Source organism: Grammomys surdaster, unplaced genomic scaffold (genome assembly GCF_004785775.1).
Source record: "Grammomys surdaster isolate TR1022 unplaced genomic scaffold, NIH_TR_1.0 125928, whole genome shotgun sequence".
Taxonomy (NCBI): Eukaryota; Metazoa; Chordata; class Mammalia; order Rodentia; family Muridae; genus Grammomys; species Grammomys surdaster.
In genome coordinates, this window is record NW_021620751.1 from 886434 (window position 1) to 907779 (window position 21346).

Below are 21346 nucleotides of genomic sequence, written 5' to 3' on the forward strand. Positions count from 1 at the left end.
GATACAGACCATTTTGATGATTAAGTCAGTTAAGAGTTTATAAGTCCTTTATCTTTGGCTAGTGGTGAAGAGTGGACTAATACTTCAAAGTCTCTTGGTACCAAAAGCTAAGGGATATATTTTTTCTTTTTTTATGCTTCAGTGAGGGTGCTCTCCCACCCACCCACCCACTCCAGCCTCCCTGGGTCATCGAGCCTCCACAGGACCAAAGGGCTCCCCTTCCACTGATGCCTGATAAGGCAATCCACTGCTACAAATGTAGCTGGAGCCTTGGGTCCCTCTTTGGTTGGTGATTTAGTCCTTCGGAGCTCTGTGGGGGGGGATCTAATTTGTTGATGTTGTTCTTCTTATGGGGTTGTATACCTCTTCAGCTCCTTCAGTCTTTCCCCTAACTCCTCCATTGGGGTCCCCGTGCTCAGTCCGATGGTTGGCTGTGTACATCCACAATTTTTAAAGAACAAAACAAATATTACATAAATGTTGAATGAGGGTAGACATTGCAACATTTCTTTTTGGCAGATCGAAATCATTACTTCTGACATATGATACTTATTTTTTACTTATACCTTCTTAAACTTGTTTTAATTAATACATCTGGATTAGGGCCAGGGTCATTAAAATCTCAAGTGTGTTGCCAAAGCAGTTATGATTGTTGAGGGTATAGAGGGCTAAGAATTGTCTACATAATCATGAAATAGAGTCAGGACAAGCTGGTGTTCCCCAGGTTGTTTCAGCTAGAGCATAACACCCCCCCCCCAATTTGTAGTGTTCTCAAGTGACAACAGAGCATAAGCAGTTACCCCCGGTGTCTATGTGAGGGCACCTGAATGGGTAAGTACTTCCAGAAAAGACATAGGGAAGGGGAAGGAATAAGAAGAAGACAACTGAGCAAGGAAGAAGGCCAGTGTTTATTTCAGTTTGGAAAACCGTTTTAAATATTTAGTTATAGGGACAGCATTAGATGGGTTTGTAGGGAACACTGCGGCATGTTTTTGATGCAAAGGCAAGAATTGAATTCTATATCATTGGCACCATAAATGATTCCTGGATTTTACTCCTCCTACCATAGTTCAGTCTATCAAGTCCCCCTTTGCCCAAGCTCCTTTCCTGTACAGAACAAAGATTCAACAGTTTTTCTGGAAAGAGTGGCCCTGAACATGTGTTTTGAAAAGGCAGTGCAGTAATAAGCTCTGAGAACTCTTATTTGTCTTCTTAGAACCTTCCATTCCTTAGCAATCTGATGATGCTACATTCTGCCTGTTGTATTCTCTGGTGGCCTCACTTCTCCCAGACTTTATCCTTCGTAATTTAAAATATTATCCTCATACTTAATACAATTCTTCTGCCTTTCTACGCTGAAGCAACTCTCCCTGGACAATATCTGGCCTCTTAAGACTCTGAAATGAATGTTGACTTCCGTTCTGTTCTAAACATCTGAGTCTCAAAGTAAGTTTCTTTTCTAAACTTTGACGGTCGGTCACTACAGACGTATCAGATTGTGGTTTTGTCAGAATTAAAGTTAGCAATCCTCCTAGAATTACCTAAATTTTGAGAATATTTCTCTTTTTATTTGGAAATATTGAATGTATGGATTACAAACACTAGCCATTTCTTGATACATTGATAACCATTTTTATCATGGTGTGATATGCTGATTGTTAAATATTCATACCACTCAAGTGGCAGGAACGGCTTTCCTTCCTGTGGGCTTAGACTCCCTTTGTAAACTTTGTATGGCCAGGACCCTGCCTGAGGAACTCCAGCAGCCAGTCCCCTCCCCAAGACCTCACTAACTGCCATAACTGTCAACAAGTTCATCTCCTGCCCCTCAACAAGACACTCTTCAGTTTATGCTAATTTTATGTGAAAGGTCTGAATAAAAGCCAGTAAACAACAAAACTCACCAATCTGTGACCTTCTCAAAGAAACCCACCAATCCCTGAGCACAAAAACCTACCGCAACAGAAAAACACACCAATCCCTGAACTCCTCCAAGCTCAGGACCTGAACTCTGACCAATCCTCACCCTGCAAATCTCCACCCTAGAAAGCTCTATTCCTACCAAGAATCCCTATATAAGTACTGTGCTTTGTCCAATTCCCTGCTGCGGTCTGGCTGTCTGCTCTTTCCCAGGAGCGTAGGCAGCCCCTCCTGGATTCGTCTCTCCTCTCCCTTTCATGAGATGTTCTGGCTGATGTGACTCTCTCATTGGAAGAAGACAAGAAGCAAGAGAAGAGAAGGAGCAGGGCTGAGGCTCCTGAGCTCCTCAGTTGAGCTGGGAACACCCTCCCCAGGGAGCTGCAGTGCCTCTGCTTGAGATTTCCTCTCAGAGTTATGTGGTTCCTGGGCTCCTATGTCTCAGGATGCCTTTCCACTGGGACACTGTCCTACCTCAGAGCTGTGTGGTTCTTTGATTTCCGAGTCCCAGGAGAACTTCCCATCCAGGCAGAAAGGCCAATGCTGATAACTTGAATTAAAACTGAGAATAACTTAAACTCTCCCCATAAAGTTTCTAGGAGTATGTAATCCTCTATTACTTTAAAGCTAGTAAATCTTTCCTTTTTTATTTCCTCAGTTTTCTGTTTTCTTGAATGTTTTATCCGATTAATAATGATTTTATTATCAAAAGTTAGTCAGGAATTACATTTTAAGGTATCTCCTATATTCTCTGAACTTACACTGTTATTAAAATTACTATTTTGTTAGTAATATGACTGCTGATATTATAGCTCAATGATGATACATTTATATCAGAAAAAAAAGTTTCTTGCAGGAGCACCTAAACACTTGGTCCTTGTCATGACATACTTTCTAAATAACTCTTACGCTTTCTTATGACGATTTCTCTGGGATTTTTTTTTGTGGATTCCCTTTCTCCACACAATGATTGGTGTTTTCTAGGGCTATCATCTCAGCTACATATTTTCTAACTTTACATGTTTTCTATATAATTTGATTGACTCAATCATTTAGATTTAAATGATGGTTGCTGATTAAAAGTTAAGTTTCCAATCTCTAAATCCATGTCACATGTGCTGCTCTCTCTCCAAATATCTCTCAATCATGTCACAGTTATCTTCTAAATATCTTCCTACATTTGCTGCTTTCAGGAAAACATATAACAGTAATACAAAATTAAGAAATAACCAATTCTTGCAAGTCTCCACTACTCAGGACATTATCTGGAATTGAATTTATTTCATATATTTTTGGAACCAATATTTTGTTATAACAGCACAAACTGTAAAAACGCAGCCAGTTATGGCTCCTTTTGCCACTGAAAGTAAGCTTTGAGGCTTTTCAAAAAGTCTGGAATCAAGATGATGTCAGTTATATAGTTAGATTGACATGACTGTTCTTCATCACTTGTTTTTGCTTCATTTGATGGCATCACTGGAGATTTAGAAAATATTAAATCACAAAGCACATTAAGAAAACCAAGCCAGGCTGGGCAGTGGTGGTGCATGCCTTTAATCCCAGCACTTAGGAGGCAGAGGCAGGTGGATTTCTGAGTTCGAAGCCAGCCTGGTCGACAGAGTGAGTTCCAGGACAGCCAGGACTATACAGAGAAACCCTGTCTCGAAAAACCAAAAAAAAAAAAAAGAAAAGAAAGAAAGAAAGAAAAAAAGAAAACCAAGCCATGGGTTTCACAACCATAGAAACATGTTTAATAATACATTTTTAGAATATTTACCTTGTAAATTAAACCTATTGACATTTCCAAAAGTTACAAAATCTTCTGGTCCACCAGTCTTCTCAAACTCAGTGTTTGTGGAAGACAAAATCATATCTCACAAAAGAACTTGATTTGTATGCTTATGCATTTTTCTGTACTGTTGAATCTCATGGCAATGGGCTGGTAATACACATTTTTAGTATTCCATATTTAAATAAAAAACTAAGTTTAGATATAGATGTTCAACTATTTTATTGATAAGAAATGCTATGGAGACGTGAACATCAAGGCCTCACATAACACACACACACACACACACACACACACACACAGAACTTTTTTCTAAGATTTATCTTATATGCATAATTACATTTCTCATATAAATCTCCAGGGCTGATAGTAGTGGTCAATTGCCACTCAATGACTAACGAAAAGTAATTATCTACTAACTGTTCTGATAGGAAAAAATTATTTCTGTATATCTTTTATGAAGAACACATGATGACTAGGTCTTAACTAGAATTGTTAATTCATTTGCACATCATTAAATTTTCTCTTATAGAGACAATGCGTTAGCTATACTTCTTAGCTTAGGGCCATTGTAAAGAATCAGACTGATAGACTTGCGAAACAACCAGCAGCGATAAGATAGGCTTGTGAAATCTGGTAATTGCTAATAAATCTTATTTCAGAACTTCAGTTAGGGAAAAAGGCAGTGATTGTAGAGTGATCACCATGTAAGCTAAATTTATATAGCCAACCACTAAGCCATACTAATTACATACTAATTACACTGCATTACAAGATGAAATATAGATCTGTTAGGGTACACTCAAGGAAATTTTGACATAATTTTATAATCTTAGGAGGGTCTCTTAACTACCTAATATCTCTCTTTCTGTTTGCTTACAATCTGATCACTTCTAAAAGGATTTTAGTGACTAACAAAAGAAGACATGATTGTTCTGAGAAGGAGTGAAAATAGAGTGGAAGAAAATAAGACAATATCAGTAATGTAGGAATCATCTCAAATTGAAGTCCCACCCACCCTTCAAATTTCTAAATGTGGGAGCAGTATATTCCAAAATTTTCAGTGAAGAACAAAGTCAATGCAAAACAAAAATTATAGAGTTTCTAAAATATTAAAATAGTTAAACCAATAACTCAAGAAACACCTAAGGATTTTTTTCCCAGAATTCTCTAACGCTACTCATGTGTAAACAGAAAAAAACATAAATGTCTAGCATACATTACAATGTTTAACAGTATCCATTGTTATTTTTTTCATGTCTCAGTAGTGCGCCACTCAAGGATCACAGCAGAAGCCAAACATCATGTGGCTCACACATTTAAGCAGCTGAGCAAGGACTGGAAAGAATGAGACATAGACATTGTGTTCTTCCTCCAGGCCTTTTTCTGAAAACACAGTTTTACAACCTTCACCTTCTTAAAGACTCAGCAGGAACCATCCATGGTCTGATCCATTCAACATATTTGAAATTTTCTCATATTATTAGACTGTACATAACCTAAAATGAATACCTACACCCCAAAACTATAAGTTATAGCAAATAAAGAAAAAATATGGAAACAATTATAAAAACAGTTAATATATAACTGTAAACAGTAACATACCTTAGATATATTGATTATTTAAACATTCATCTCAAATGAATCAAGGATTTAATATTACTCCTCTTAGTGAAACACATCAGGTTGAATACATCTATCTTTCACATTTGGAAACTCAGAAGTATACTGTAATATTGCCATGGTATAGACATATTTTTATAAAAACGGAAATGTTTTATGTTTTTGAAGAAAGAAAAACCTATAAACTTCAACAATAAAGCAATTAGAGATGTGGTGTTGTTCCTCAAAAATCCTAACCTAGACATACACTTAAACTGAGTACTTCGTTATTCATTCTTAGGTGACAGAAAATTTGAGCCAATTAAAGCTCTACTTTGCCAAAGAGTGCATTGGCAAAAACAAAAATTGAAAGTGAGAAAATTTTCCAGTTAGATGGTATCAGTCTCCCATTGTGCCTATGGATGCAAGCTTTCAATAAGGTACCCCACAGTGTGACTACTTAAGACAATCGTGTTTCCTGGTATGTCCTCCAAGACAAATTGCAAAAGATGGCCTTGAGTAAAAAAGTGAGTTGACTTCCACGTAAGAAAATTTAGTCAAAAGTTAATTACTGAAAAGAGAAAATGAAGTGAATGGGCTTTAGTGTCTTCCCTGCCAAGCCGTCCTGACAGCAGTTAAATAACAGTACAACTTTTCTGTTCAGTGTTTTCATCCTCAGCCTAGTAAATCCATTTAAAATCTGTTTCTCTCAGAGAGAAATAACTTAAAACATTCCGTATACATTCTGAAAAAATAAACTCTACTCTTCGTGTTCATAGGATCCTTCAAGATGAGGTTACTTCTCTGGGCCTGCATCATGTGTGTCGCTTTTGCAAAGAGGGTAAGTAACTGAACTCTCAAGACCGGTAGCAATGGGTATAAATATAAGTAAGTGTTGGTGAGGAGTCAAACTGAAAATGAAGCAAGTATAGTGCTTATACAAGTCAGTCAGGTTGTGGGCATAAACGTGGCAGTGTCAAAATCGTGAAAGGAAATCTTCAAAAGCCACATCATGTGGATCTAAAACCTGGAACCAATCAGCGGCACAGAAAGGAGGTGAGTTCAGACTTGGGAAGCTGGAAGAAGAAAGAATTATACAGAACTACAATCCTGTCTAGACAATTTTATCAGGATTTCTCTGACAGTGAAATCCCATTACTGAGATGTGTAGAGAACTAAAGGTTGGTCAAAGGGACCACAGGAATGGACATGATGATATTTGGTGTAAGGTCAACTGATGAGGCTCTAGATCATTTTTGTTTCATTCAGAATCCCACTCTGTAGTCCTGGATTGCCTGGTACTCCTTACGGAGACCAAGCTGTCCTCAAGCTCAGGGCTTTGTCTGCCCCTGCCTCCTCAATGCTGGCAATAAAGGTGTGGGCTCCCAATACTTGCCTTAAAAACAGTGTTAATTCTAGCAAATGAGTGTGTTAAACCTTATGTTTGGAAAAGCAGGAACATCCACACTGAGTAATTGCTTTTAATACTAAATATGATAATTACTACAAGTGCTTAACAAAAATGTCTAAGATCAGGGAGAAATTAAAACTACTGGATAATTCTAATTATTATTGGCATCTTGGCTAAATTTCAAAATATTATTATGTCTCTTAAATTAATTTGTAATTCTTAAAATAGTATATCCTGAGTTTCCTACACTAGCTTTTATTCTGTATGGTACCTCATCTATGGTGAATTCAGAAGTCATAATAAAGTTTCTATGGTAAATTTGGAAGACATAACAAAGTTTCATTAGAAAATAGTGTATAGTTCTATAAAAGGACACTAGACCACACACACACACACACACACACACACACACACACACACGGCAACACTAGAGTGGTAAAAACAACACATATGAATAAGAGTCAAGCCGGGTGGTGGTGGCGCATGCCTTTAATCCCAGCACTTGGGAGGCAGAGGCAGATGGATTTCTGAGTTCGAGAGTTCAAGGCCAGCCTGGTCTACAGAGTGAGTTCCAGAACAGCCAGGGCTACACAGAGAAACCCTGTCTCGAAAAACCAAACCAAAAAAAAAAAAAAAAAAAAGAGTCAAATGACCTCTCACATGACAAAGATTTACCTGTATGCACAATGTTGCAAACTAGATTCTATTTAACCAAAATAAAAGTCTCTGTTGAAACATCATACTGATTATGATGGCAAGACTACTCACTTCAGACCAAGGACTCATAGTCAAGAAAAAAATTATGATGGGACGATGCAAATTCTTCAGTAAAAGGAAAGTCTGAATACAGATAACCACATTAAAATATTTTTCTTTTTTTAGAGATGTTATCCATTCATCCATAAGGTAAAAGAATTCAATTTCTTTAAAAATTATCATTTTACCATTAAAGTATATTTGCATTTAAAGATTCTTTATTTTCTAGGCAATAAAATTGCCCTTAATTGCCCTTTAAATAGTTTTTATTAATTTCTTCAGATAAGGTGAAAAGATCATAGAATATAAATATACTTATGCTAAACATATTTGCCAGTAAGCCTTCATTTCTTCATTTCTGATGACCAAGAGCATGGAATGAACTCCTTTTATGGTGGAATCAAAGTTTGTTATGTCCAGATTTACCTTCATGCCTCTAAGATATTTCTTAATTTGTACTAAGTAATATGACCAATGAGAAAATGATGGCATGAGAGATTAGAACAGAAGAAAACAAGATGGTAAACAACTATGTATTCAATTATATATTTTGTTTTCATATGAGTTATTGGTTTTATTTTCTTTTAAGGACGTAGTGAAAGAGTCTCATGCCCAGGGTTTCTAAGCATGATCTTAACTTTCTGTGTTTCTAAGCATGAACTTAACTTCCCATCCTCCTGCCTCCACCTTCCAAAGGTTAGGTTTATAAGCATCTACCATCATGCCTGACTGAATTCCATCTAGATACTAGAAACTACAAATAGTATGAGTGCATATCCCAAGAAGCTTGGTTACTTCTGTGCAGCAAATAGCCATGAATTATTTCAAGTAGCAGACAAATGCAGTTACCAATATTTGATTTTCTTCAGTTCTTTAAAATGTTTTTCTCAAATTCTGATGGCAAATGTGTGCTAAGAAAGTTACAAGTATCCTTGGCCACAAGTGTGTTATGGGTTGATAGGAAAGCATAGTAAAATTAATTAATTAATTAATTAATTAATTTTTAAAAAGCATCTGAGATGTAAATGCTTTTGAACAAAAATAGCAAAACTTCCAGCAAAGCACCTGAAAACCTTTGAAACTTTTCAAAATTGAAAAAATATTAACGTATTTGAAATTTACATTAACAGTCATCAGATTCTGGGGCTTCTTCAATAGTAAAAGTAACTGACACTTGCCCCCAGGCCTACCCTGGAATGTTATTTATTGTACTTTTCTCATACCTTAGGGAATATGAAAAAGCTTCATTGGAAGACTTTAAGATTAATAATTCTAGAAAATCAATCTAAAATGGGAAAGTTATATTAAATTTTAAATGGAAAGTGTAGCTGGCTGCAGGTATAGTGTTCCAGGCATTTGAAAAAGAAATCTGGTCTGGTTGCACTTTTTACTAGCTAGGATCCTAATGCCTACAGCCAGCATACCAGAAAGCAAGCACTATCTGCTGTGTGTGTGTGTGTGTGTGTGTGTGTGTGTATGTGTGTGTGTATGTGTGTGTGTATGTGTGTATTTCTGTGTGTGTGTTTCTGTGTGTGTCTGTGTGTGTTGAATATAATACTATTCAAGAAAAAGCTTAAAATACTTCAAAGTCACTGGGAAAATGTAAATTTAATGAGAAGCTATGCTAAAGGCCTCATTTCATACCTAAGATTTTATAGGAAGCACAGAGGGTGATATAATGTGTATCTGTTGTAAACAAGAAAGTAGCTATAGAAAGTGAATCAAAAGTTTTGGCACTGGTACTTGAAAGTTTCTAAATAGATTCTGAACAGAAAAATTTAAGTCGTCGTATAAAAACACTGGAACTGTGTAGACAGTAATCCTTGAACATCCATGGTGTTCTGTGTACACAGGGTTCCTAGGGGGCTGTGCATGTGTATGGTGGTGTGCTTGCTCATTGCTGTGGAGGACAGAGGTTTAAGCTGGCATCTTACTCAGTTGCTCTTCCCCTTATATTTCAAGTCAGTATCTCTCTTCTCTTGTGAACTCCGTTTACAGCCACTGACCTGTAGCTATCCTCTGCTCTGCATGTCCTACCCTTCCCCGCACCTCTAACTGAGATTTTAGGTGCATACCTCTGTGTTTGGATTTTTTTTCTTTTAGATAATTCTATATACATAGTATCCTTTACTTTGTATTAGTTCTTTGCATCTCGTACAAGGATTTTAATCGTATCTGCCACTCTTCCCTCTATTCTGTCTGGCTTTTATATGGGTGCTGGTGATAAAATGTAGGTCATCGTGCTTGCAAGCAGACACTTTGCTGTCTGAGCCATCAGCTCAACCCTGTACATTATGTCAGTCTTTAAATTTTATTCATTTATATAACATTCTGTTTCTTTAAAATTTTTCCATACAATGAATTTTGATCATGCTCCTCCCTCCATACCCCAAGACCTGACAGATTCTCCCCATCTCCATACACACCCAACTTCATATTCTATCTCTCTCAAAAAAACTCAAGAAACCAAAGAACCAGAAAAACAAAACAAGAAAAAAACAGGAAGACAAAAAACACTAAACAATAACAGAAGAAAAGCACACCCAAAAAAACAGAGAGTCTGTTTTGTGTTGATAAAGTACTCCTGAACATGAGGCCTGCCCTGGAGTGTATCATGCCATTGGAGAAAAACAGTATTTCCCACTCCCAGCAGGTATAAATTGCAAATATCTTCTTGGTTAGGGGTGAGACTTTGTGTTCACTTCCTCTTCTTTGCAGGTCTGGTGCATGCTGCCAGATTCTGTGGGTCAGTATGTGGATCAGTCTTGTGTCTGGAAGACACTGTTTGCTTGGAGTCCTCCACCACTTCTGGCTCTTATATTCTTTCTGCCTCCTCTTCTCAATACATCCCTGATCCTTGAGGCCAGGGGTTTGATAAAAACATCTCATTAAAGGCTAAGCACTCCAAAGTCTCTCTTTGTCTGCACATTGAGCAGTTGTGGGTCTCTGTGTTAACTACCATCTACTGCAAAAGGTTCTCTGGTGATAGTTGAGCAATACCCTGATCAACGGGTACTTATTACATTACCCATTAGTAATATGTCATTACAAGTCTTTTTACTCTGTGTTCACTTAGCAGGAGAGTAGTAGTGATCTCCCCCTGCCCCCCGGCTTCCCCCAGAGCCATTGTCTCACTGAGCCTCAGGTTCTTCTCCTCACTGTCAGGCATCACATGGCATACAAAGGATGTGTACTAAAGGTCAGGCACCATGGTTCTTGCCTATGCTAGAACCTGAAGCCAAGCTCAGACGAGGGCCATAGCCTTGAGATCAGTTTACAGGCTACATGGTATGTCTACATATCAAGGACCTGGCCCAAGGATGCATAAGGAGATACTCTCTCAGAAGAAAAAAATGATAATAATACAATGGTAAATAGTTATAGAAAAACTGAAGACAGGGCAACTGTCGATGGTTCTTAAAAGAGAAAATTCCAAAAACTGTTACTAACTCACAGCTCCTTCAATTGTAAGCAGAGATTTGTAGTAGTATGCTTTCGATGGCATGAACTTTACAATAAATCTTTTGCTTTCAGAAATCGCCCTTGTCCACTGAAGAGGTAAAGTGAATTTACATCTTTTGGGGTTTTTTTAATTAAATATATTAATATGTAGTGTGTACTATTTTTTTAAGATATCATTTTCTACCAAATAATGTTAAATAGTTCAGTTGTATTGTGTGTGGGTTTTTTGGTTGTTTTTTTTTTTTTTTTTTTTTGGTTTGGTTGGTTTTTTTTTTTTTTTGGAGGAACTAGGGGATTCATTTAAGGACATGTTCACTTCTCTCCATTCAGTGGGCCCACTTGTGGATGCATATCTTGTGTGTCACAGAACCTTTCATCCACACTGGCATCCAGCCCATCATGGTGCATGCTCAGTAGGTTGAGTGGGTTAAAATGAAACATAATCTTATAAAACTTGACATCATAAAAACTATAATAAACAAGGAAGGCAGCACTTTACAAAAAAAACTGAAAAGTGAATCTGTGTCTACAGGGAGTCTATTACTAGGACAATACCTTGGCATGCATCTAAATAAAACAACTACGGGCAAAAGAAACATTGAGTATAATTCTTTGTATGATAGTCAAGCTGTACATGTAAATGAGCAAATTCTAAACTCCTGATTTGTAAGCCGAGGGGGGCATTTATGATAGGATATAAAATATTAAGTGTGCATGAGTAAGAAACATTTCCTGTTTCTGTGAATTTTTACATAAGTATGTGATTTGAGGTTCCTGGCAGTCTTCCAGGATGGGGTAGATAAATTTAGTAGAACAACCAGAGGAATAGATAGAGGTCTTACCACAAGAAGGAATTTGAAATTTGATGGTTAAATGTATGACCAGTGTTATTAAAATACCCGTTTAAAACAGAAATATCACTGGGAAATTTATATATAAAAAGCCAAGTCCATTTCCCATATTTTCTTCCTGCCCTTCTGATAACAATACCTTGAAGGAAATGAAAGTTTGAGGAAACAGGACAAATCTGGGACACGGGTCACAAAAAGCACTACACCTGGAAGAAGAATATGGAACTGGAGGCTTTAAGTAGGACAGTTTGCCAAGAAGGGGGTTGTTGGGTGCAGCAAGCACAGATAAAGACCCTGGTGGAGCAGCCTGGAAGAGTCAGCCCTGCATCCTATGTCAGTCTTTTAAACTGCATTCAACGCGTATCTCAGCTACACCCATCCTAACCTAGGCAGTGTATTCTGCAATATGTGACACTCATCCATCTCTACAAAAAGTGATTCTCCTTCAGTTTGGATTTGTTAGATTTTTCTCAAACTATTTTCATTTCAATAATTGTGGATGCATATTAGTTGTTAAAAAGACTAAACAGGTGTTCCTTTAAAAACGTTATTCATATATGACCACAGTAGCAGAAATAAATATAGCTATATGTATAAACAGTCAACTACAGTTAACTCCTTTCCTTCTATTTAGGATTACTTTGGAAATCGCTACCCACTTAATCCATCTCCGAATATCCCATATGGCCTATGGAATGATAATTTGCCACCTTTTCTTTTGCCTCCTCTTAACACTCAACAAGGAAATGTCATCACCAAATTTCCTGGAAGTTCTGAGTTTGAAAGAGGGCTGTCTCTATATCCTTGGATTCCCACTTCTTCTAAACTTCGCTATATATACCAAAGTCTTAACTACCCCGCTGATGCACCAATGAACGGCCCTGCGATAGTTCCTCTTCCTCCTCCCCGACCTTTTCCTCCCAGGCCATATCCCTTTGTGATACCTCCAAAGATTTCTGTCCCCTCACCTGTTGGACCTGAGCCTGCAGCAGCTTCTGCTGTACCTGCTAAAGGCGAAGGCCTGGGACCTGAGTTCCCTGTAGACAAACCTATTTCAGGTCTGCCTCCAGCAGTCAAATTTAGAACATCCATGCCACCCCCTGAACCCAAGCCTCTTGCACCCGAGCCTGCTCCAGCCCAGTTTGGTGCACCTGAGCCTGCCCCAGTCCAGTTTGGTGCACCTGAACCTGCTTCCCCCCAGTCAGAGGTGACTGTGCCTGCTGCAGCCCGCCCCATGGCACCTGAATCCGCTCTACCTCTATCTGTGGGAGCACAACCTATAGTAGCTGAATCCCCTGTAGGCCTGTCTTCTGAAAACAAACCTACTTCAGGTGAGCCTGCTGTAGCACAGTCTCTGCCGGCCTTGCCTGCTGCAGGCCTAGCTGCTGAAGCCAAGCTTCCTGGAGCAAATTCTGCTGCAGGCCAACCTCCTCCAGCTGAACTGATGGCGAGCCAGTCTGTTGTGGGAAAACTTATTACAGCTGAGCCTACTGAAGCAAAACGGGAGGGAGCTGAGCCTTTTGAGACCAAAGCTGCTAGCCAAGAACCACAGCCTTTTTTTAACCAGGTAAGTTACCTACTCTAACCACCGCAATGTGTGGGGTTTATAGACAGGAAGGCACACAACTTCTGTACAAGAAGCACACGCACTTCAGGATTAGAGTCTAGTCTTTTAGTGGACAGTTAGTCAACAGATAAACTACAGATATTAAAAATGTATTGGGCATTACTATATACCTATAAAAAGAACTTTCAGGATTTGAATACTTGAATGTATTCATTAGAGCCTAGATTCCTCTTGTTTATTCTCACATCTTCTCATATCTCATATCTTTGATAAACTTCTTGTTAGGTAAAAATGATAAGTGGGGCCACATAGATGGATCAGTAATTAAGAGCATTTATTCTCGCAGAGGACACGGGTTCAATTCCCAGTACCCATATAGAGGCTCACATCCATTTGTAACTTTAATTCCAGGGGATCTATTACCTTCATCTGGCTTTCACATACCCCAAGTGTGTGTGTGTGTGTGTGTGTGTGTGTGTGTGGTGTGTTACATATATATGTATATATATATAATGGAGAAAACATTTCTATGCTTATAAAACAGTTCAAAAGTGATTAGCTAGATAAATTTACCTTATTTGTCATATTAGAGGAAAAATTAAGGGTTTTCCTTCTTATACTACGCACATATAACACACACATACACAGAGAGACATATATTTGCATAAACACACAACATTTAGTCTATAATGTGTAATCCTTAGAACTCTGTGCGAGCAACATGCTAAAATACTTACTAGTCCATTTTTTCTGTGTCCTGTATCTTAATAACAACTATTCTTCACAATAAGAAGTTACAATCATAGGGGGAAAAACCTTTTCTTCCTCATAATTATTTTTGTTTTCAGACAAGATCTCATTATGTAACCAGTGCTAGCATAGAACTCACAGAGATCCACCTGCCTTTGCCTCCTGGGTGCTGGGACTAAAGGTATGCACCACACCCAGCCCCTCCTTATAATTTTAAATATATACTTTATTTCAGACAAGAAACACAACACTCTTTATGTTAACCATCTTGTCTGCAAGCAAATTTCTCTGGAACTTTTATAAAGCATCTCAGAATAACTATATTATATAGAAAACAAAGTTCCAGCACTACCAAATGAAATATATTTAATCATAACTGAAAATACCCTTTTTCTTTTTAGGTAGAGAAGTGAGATTCTCTGGAGAAGAGAGTGATACTCATTTGTTTCTGTAAGTCATGCATAGTAATGAGATGTGGAAGTTATGGAGTAACTATACTACACATCCTCAGCTGAAACTACCTTTGAATTAATATACATATATATATATATATATATATATATATATATATGTATATGTATATGTATATACATGGATGGATGGATGGATATACACATATATGAAATGAGAAAGCAGGGTGCAGTTGCTAGTTATCAGTGCCTCAGAAGTTAAGACATGATGAATTTATTTCCTGTGTAATATTTTCAGGCTGTTATTAGAATAGAAAATTCTTCTTTAAACTGATCCAGACTGAATATGACCTGACTACCCTGCAATGATACTCATCCCTCTAGGAACAAGCTCCTCTAAAGGGGAAGGAGACTGAATTGAGAACTGTTCTCCATTAAGACCTGCAGGCCATTCTCCAACCTCACCCACTTCCTGCTCGTCAGTTTCCCCACATACTGTCCTAAGAATAAAGGCCCGGGCCAAAGTGCTCAGTTATCTCCTTACTTCCTATCTAACCAGAAATAAGTAAAATAAGTAAAACAAATAAACTATTTCCAAGTCCTGATGCCCCTGTCTTACCCCAAAATCATTACCAGGTTATGATTATAAATGTTCTTTGGACAAGGAAATGGGGAGACATTATTTTGACTGTCAGCCAAATAAAATTCTACTGAGGTGCCATCCATGCCTAAAGTTATATTGAGAATAAATGTGATGTAAGTTAGCACTGTTGATGAAGCACCTTAACAAATAGCTATTCTCAAGGACATTAGATATTTTCACTTTTTCCTTAAACTCTTAACCCCAGCTAAATTATGTGACATCTTGTTTTACTAGTATTTAAGATGAGAGGCCTATTAGTGAATAATAATATCAAGATACTAGATTCATTTAATAATTTCACATGTACATAGCCATGCATAACAAGTTTCTTACATGTAAGATACTCAATGTGAAATAGCTAAAGGAATAAATGCTACTTTGCTGGACAGACTGATGGAAAAAGAATTCTCCCTTATTCATATGTTTCCATATCAAGAGACAGTTTTGATCTAAATCAATAGCTTCTCAAACACATATTTTGTGATATCTACATACGCATTCAAATAAACTACAATGTTGCATTTTAATTAAACTGTTACACAGGTGCTTATTAATTTCTATAAGAATATTTATTTGTAAGAATGCTGCATCCGTATGCAGACAGAGGAGGAAACATTATTTTAAGTGTGTATTGTGATGAGTAATTTTAGATGAATATTCTATATAGTCCTTCATAACAAACTCACGAGTAAAGAAAAACAACTTTGCTTTATATGTAAGAAATTAGACAGTTTATTATACAAAGCTGACATGTTATTCTATTGTTTTACAGATGTCGATGAACAAATCAAAGAAATCAAACGTTCTTTCTTTTCTCAACAAATAGTTTCCCATGTTTTATTAAAACTATCAATCTCTCCATATTTGTTTGTTTGTGTTGGATTTCTTAAGATGTATAACAAAATAATATTGATAAAATGATTTTTCGGTTCAAATGATATAATATGTACTTTATAGGTATAACTACAGAAATTTAAGGATGCAGTAATAGTACCTTTCTTCAAAACAGTTCTAGGATACAACACAAATACATTGTTATCTTTTGTTCTTAAATCCTTTCTTCTAAAAACCATGTGACCACTCACTCCCCGCCCACCGCCATTTTCTTGGCTTCAAAATGTTATCAACTTTTCTAAACAATTTTGTATTGCGCTTGTGTCAGGAGCCATTCCATGCTCCTCACAAAGATTAAGGCCTGACGGTAATTGTACAAATAGTGTTCTCACTTTAAAGACAAGGTTTGCCAATTATTAAATAGTTACAAAGTATTTGCAGAAAGATGAAAGAACATACCAAGAAATTATGGATTTTTGACTATTGCAGAAAAGAAAGGTGGACGTTGAACAGTGGTTTTAGTACTTTCTTTTGACTCTTGCAACAAATTACCACAAAATACACAGTTTATAAAAAATAAAAATAAAAAAACCTCTTTCCTCATGGTATGAAGATCAAAAGTTCAAAAGTAATTTTACCAAGTTAAAATCAGTGTGTTGGCAACACGTGCTGCGGATGGCCCTGGGGAAATTTCTTCCAGTCTCTGCCTCAGGCTGTCACCTTTTGGCTTCTACTCATCTTCTTTGATGTGCAGTCTCATGCATCCAGTGGTTTAAAAGAAGCTGAGAAATCCTAGCTTGGTGGATACACAGCAAATCTCAGCACATCTTACCCTACTAGTTAAGATCCAACTCTAAGTTTTCTTCCCACAAACACAACACAGCCACTTTCTTGTAAGATCAGAAAAAAGAAAAAAAAACTCAAGATCCTTACCCTTCACTGCATCAGAACAAGACTTTTCCTACTCCTGAACATCGAGCAAAACAAGTGACCAGTTCCCCCAATGGTGGTCCTATGCAAAGCTTGAGACAGAATAACTAAAATATTCCTATTTACAAGGTTGCCTCTGCTGCACCATTCTAGTGGAAACAGGAGAGCCAAGGTAGAGACGTGTGCATGATTTTCCTCTCTGGACACAAGTGTTGTAGCAATGATTTCCTCCAATAATATGAAAAGTGGGCTTTACATCTTTGGACTATCAAAGTCACCTCCTGCTTGGAAGGGTAGAGCCCTGTTATTTTGGACTTATTTTGCAGAGAATAGAATGACAGTGACCACAGGATGGGGGCTGGCATAGTGTTCATAGTGTATAAATACGCAGTTAGAAGAAAAAAAGTTCTGGAGACAAAAACTGCAACTAGATGACCAGATATTAATGTATTATCTACTAGGAGTTTATGGAGAGAATATACTTTAAGGATAGTCACCTGCTAAAAGTCATTAACGGTGAAATGAATATGTCAGCTCATTTAATAATGGCAATATTTTTACACTATGTGTATGCATGTATATGTATATATGGTTATATATTTATGTACATATGTATACATATATTTAAAATATGTAAACATGTATACATCAAACATCATTATACACTTTGAAAATAGATATTTTGTCAGATCCCAACAAAATCTCAAATGGAAAAGAAAATAAAAGAAAGACTATCTCTGTCAAGCAATTAGTATTATAGATTGTATTTAAATATAAAACCCTATCTATTTAAAGGAATGAATTATCTGAGGACAGAAACACTCAATGGAGCCTTTTGGTCTGAGGGTTTCTTTGACAACCTAATTTAATAACAAGAGTCTTCAGGATGCTGATCTACTTGCTGTCAGGTAAGGCTCTCGTGCCAATAAATACAATATGTACCCCGTTTCTACAATAACTTTCTGTTACTCCATATTGTTCCCTTACTTCACTGGCCACTCTAATAAAATCTTCACGGGGTGAGGAATCACTAGGAATCTAACCAGGTCTTTTTCTCCAAGTTACGTTATTAAACTAAAACCATTTACTTGAGCTTCAGCATGTGATACGTTAAACAGCATTATACTTATTGTTCAGGATGAATAGGAAGTCATCTTCCCACTTGTGTTGAGGTCCAAGCCTCTGGCAACCATTCTTCTCACATCCTTGTCTAAAGGAAGCCGTTCCTGAGGTGGCTTCTTGTCCCATGTCTTCACAGGCAGCTGAAGTTCACTCATCGCTAAGACAGACTTTATAGAGTGTGAAAAGGTGACTGTGGCCTAGTGGCACACATCATCCTGTCACACACACTGTTGTCCCAGCAGTGGGAAGACAGATGTAAGAAGAGCCAGAATTTGAGGCCAGCCTGGGTAACAAAGGAATTCTTGACTACCACGACAATCAAGGGTCAGGGTAGGAAGGGCATAGGCAGGGGACACAACAAAAGCAATGCAAGTTATAAACTAATTTCTAGGATAACATCCTGTCTTGAATTTGAAGTGAAACACTGAAAATTCGTTGGAAGAGAATAATTTACTCATAAATTAACCTTAACTTTTAGATATGGGTGTTTGCCTGTGCAAGGCTGTGCTCCACCTGCATGCAGTACCTGAGAAGACCAGGAAGGGACAACAGAACCCCTTGGGACTCGAGTTAATAATAGACAGTTGCAAGTCTTTACACAAGAATCTGACCCCAGGCCTCTAGAAGGGCAACTAGTGACTAAACATACTGAGCTCTCTCCAGTCCTAAATCTATAATTTTTTGAGCATTAAAGAATGATCTATCTATGGCCAAATGTTGAGAAATTCAAAACTAATTGCAAGAATGTAAGAAATATTTTGGAAAAATCTAAAATTTTGTGGCCTGGGGGTTTAAATGAGTGCTCAAGCATCTCCATATAGTAACGGTCTTAAGGAAACTGCTCCTCTCTGGGCAATCAATAAGGACATTTAGAGAAGGAATGATTAATAAGGACTAGTTTTATGATAGTTGATATTGAGATAGGGTGTAGAGTTGATATAGAAAGTCTTTGTTGGTCCATCATATATAAATAAATATGTACAGCAGCTCACAAGCTTATGACCCAGAGCAGGGTTCATCCCCTTTAACAGGCCCCAGTCAGAGAAAGTATAAGGGATACGGGGCCTGGAGCCATCATCTTCTTAACTAAGCACCTAATTCAGACAACTGTTATTTATTCATGCATCTACTGAGCACAGCCTGTAAGCCTTTTCCCCTTCTGCCTGTACTAAATTCTACTAATACTTCAGTGACCAACGACTGCCTTGCTCTCCCTTTTCCTGCCAGGCTAATGGATGGAACTGAAGGTCCACAGAAACACCAAAATGTGGAAGCGGTACGGAGAGGGGTGGGGGAGTCCTCATGGTTAGTCTGTTTCTTCCTTATGGATTAAAAGATGGCTGGGTTTTTTTTTTCTCAGCTCGTTGATCTCTATGGAAAACACTGGCAACAATCCCACCCCTCAACACCAACACCACCATAAAGACTCCCAAAGTGAGAGTCACATGGTCTGTAAGTTGCTGTAATATTTTTAAGTTCTTTAGAATGTAACTCTTCTTGTTTGTAAGGTCTTCTGCCGCAGTCTGAATGCTTGTGAGCAGACAGGCCTTAAGCTCCAAGAGAAGGCTACACGCTGCCATGGCAACCGTCCTGGCCATCGAGGTTTTAGGCTGCAACCGCTGCGGCAGAGGTCCAGGCTGTCACTTGCTCACACTGGGTGTGGTGTCCTGCGACTACAGGTGGCCTGGCCAGGTAAGAAAGACTGCCCTATTCCTCCAGCCAGAGTGTAGTCAGCGGGTTGGATTTCAAGAATGCCCTTCCAGAAATGTATCTGCTACCCTCCGTCCAACAGCCAGAAGAGACATGATGCCCCAGAGGGAGGTACATTCCCCAGGGCCTCTGCCACCCCCAACTCAGCCTCTGGACCCCTACCCTTCTTCCAATTCCGACCTCGTCTGGAGAACATTGACTGGAGGCGGCTGGGAGCCATTGATGTGGACAAGGTGGTGGGAACTACAGATGTCCTGACACTTCAGGAGAATATCATGAACATCACCTTCTGCAAACTGGAGAATGAGAAGTGCCCGTATTGCCAGTCGGAGGTGGATCCACTGCTGTTGAAGCTCATCCGCCTGGCACAGCTCACCATCGAGTACCTGGTGCATTCTCAAGAGTTCCTCACCTCACAGCTGAGCGTGGTGGAGGAACGGTTACACCTGAACCTGAGTGGCTATGAGCAGAACAAACAGCTGCTCACCAAGCAGGCTGAGGATATCAGACTGCTCAAGCAGGAGTCTAGGCGTAAGAAAAAGATGCTGTCCGTCCAGCAGTTGATGATAGGCCAGACCCAAGCCAATCACTACCAGTGTCGTTTTTGTGACAAAGCCTTTATGAACCAAGCTTTTCTACAGAGCCACCTCCATCGCCGCCACGCTGCAGATTCTTGTCTTGGGAGAAATGCAAAGGCACGGAACGATAAGCTCCAGGAGGAGGTCAACATGCTGAAGGAGCAGCTGCAGTCCACCAAGGCCCGACTGGAGTCGGCCCAGCACACCCACAGAGTCCCATTCTCTCAAGACTGTGAAATGCAGAAAATAAATGAGGAGGACTTTCAGAAGTTCGTTGTTAGATGGGAGGAGGAAGAAAAGCAGAAACTGGTTGATGAGATGGAAAAAGTCAAGGAGACGTTTATGAAGGCGTTTAAAGACTTAGCATCGAAGAATTCAGCTTTAGAGTACCAGTTATTGGAAATCCAGAAATCCAATATGCAGGGCAAGCTCAACCTGGGCACCTGGAGAGACTCCCCTAGGTTTAAAGACTGACTTCCATGTTCTCAGTGTTTCCAAAACAGGCTGCATATCCTTAAGTGCAAATAAGCCAGTGGCCAGATGGATTTCAAGTTCTCAAGGAAGAATGTAGCAAGGAGCCGGGTCAGGTCTTTCTCAGACAACCATGGCCGCCCTGATAACAGTGTGACAGCTCTGTCAGGTCCAGAGGCACTGCTTTGCTGCAGACCTCTCCACACTCTCTTACAGTTTTTCCATCCCTTTCTTCTCCATGTTGTCTGCTGAGTCATATCTCTCTCTCTCTCTCTCTCTCTCTCTCTCTCTCTCTCTCTCTCTCTCTCTCTCTCTCTCTGTCTCTCTCCCTCCCTCCCTCCCCCCCCTCTCTGTTTGTTCTTGTGTGTATGTTCTTGTGTGTAAGCTCTTGTGTATGTGTTAAATGTCTCAGAGCTGAGATCTCCAAAGCCCCTTATTTACTAAAATTTGACCAATTGTAAACCGGTATTAACCACTGCCCGCTACAAAAAGGAAGTTTCTCTGATAAAAAAAAAAAAAAAAAAACTAAAAGGTTATCTTGTT

At 38.6% G+C, this 21346-nt stretch overlaps 1 protein-coding gene and 1 pseudogene across 2 annotated transcripts; both read left to right on the forward strand.

Annotated features, from left to right (window-relative positions):
• Positions 1-1250: 1250 nt before the first annotated feature.
• On the forward strand, positions 1251-16018 carry Prr27 (proline rich 27). Of its 2 annotated transcripts, XM_028752685.1 has the most exons (6): positions 1251-1446; positions 6088-6149; positions 7602-7625; positions 11010-11033; positions 12423-13355; positions 15931-16018. In XM_028752685.1, exons 2-6 carry the CDS (start codon positions 6099-6101, stop codon positions 15982-15984), a joined length of 1086 nt encoding a protein of 361 aa, XP_028608518.1. In that variant the 5' UTR covers positions 1251-1446; positions 6088-6098; the 3' UTR covers positions 15985-16018. The 2 variants fall into 2 exon arrangements, with proteins under 2 accessions (XP_028608518.1, XP_028608519.1); XM_028752686.1 differs by lacking the exon at positions 7602-7625.
• A 3777-nt stretch (positions 16019-19795) lies between these two features.
• On the forward strand, positions 19796-20949 carry LOC114608640 (annotated as a pseudogene).
• The last annotated feature ends 397 nt before the right edge of the window (positions 20950-21346 follow it).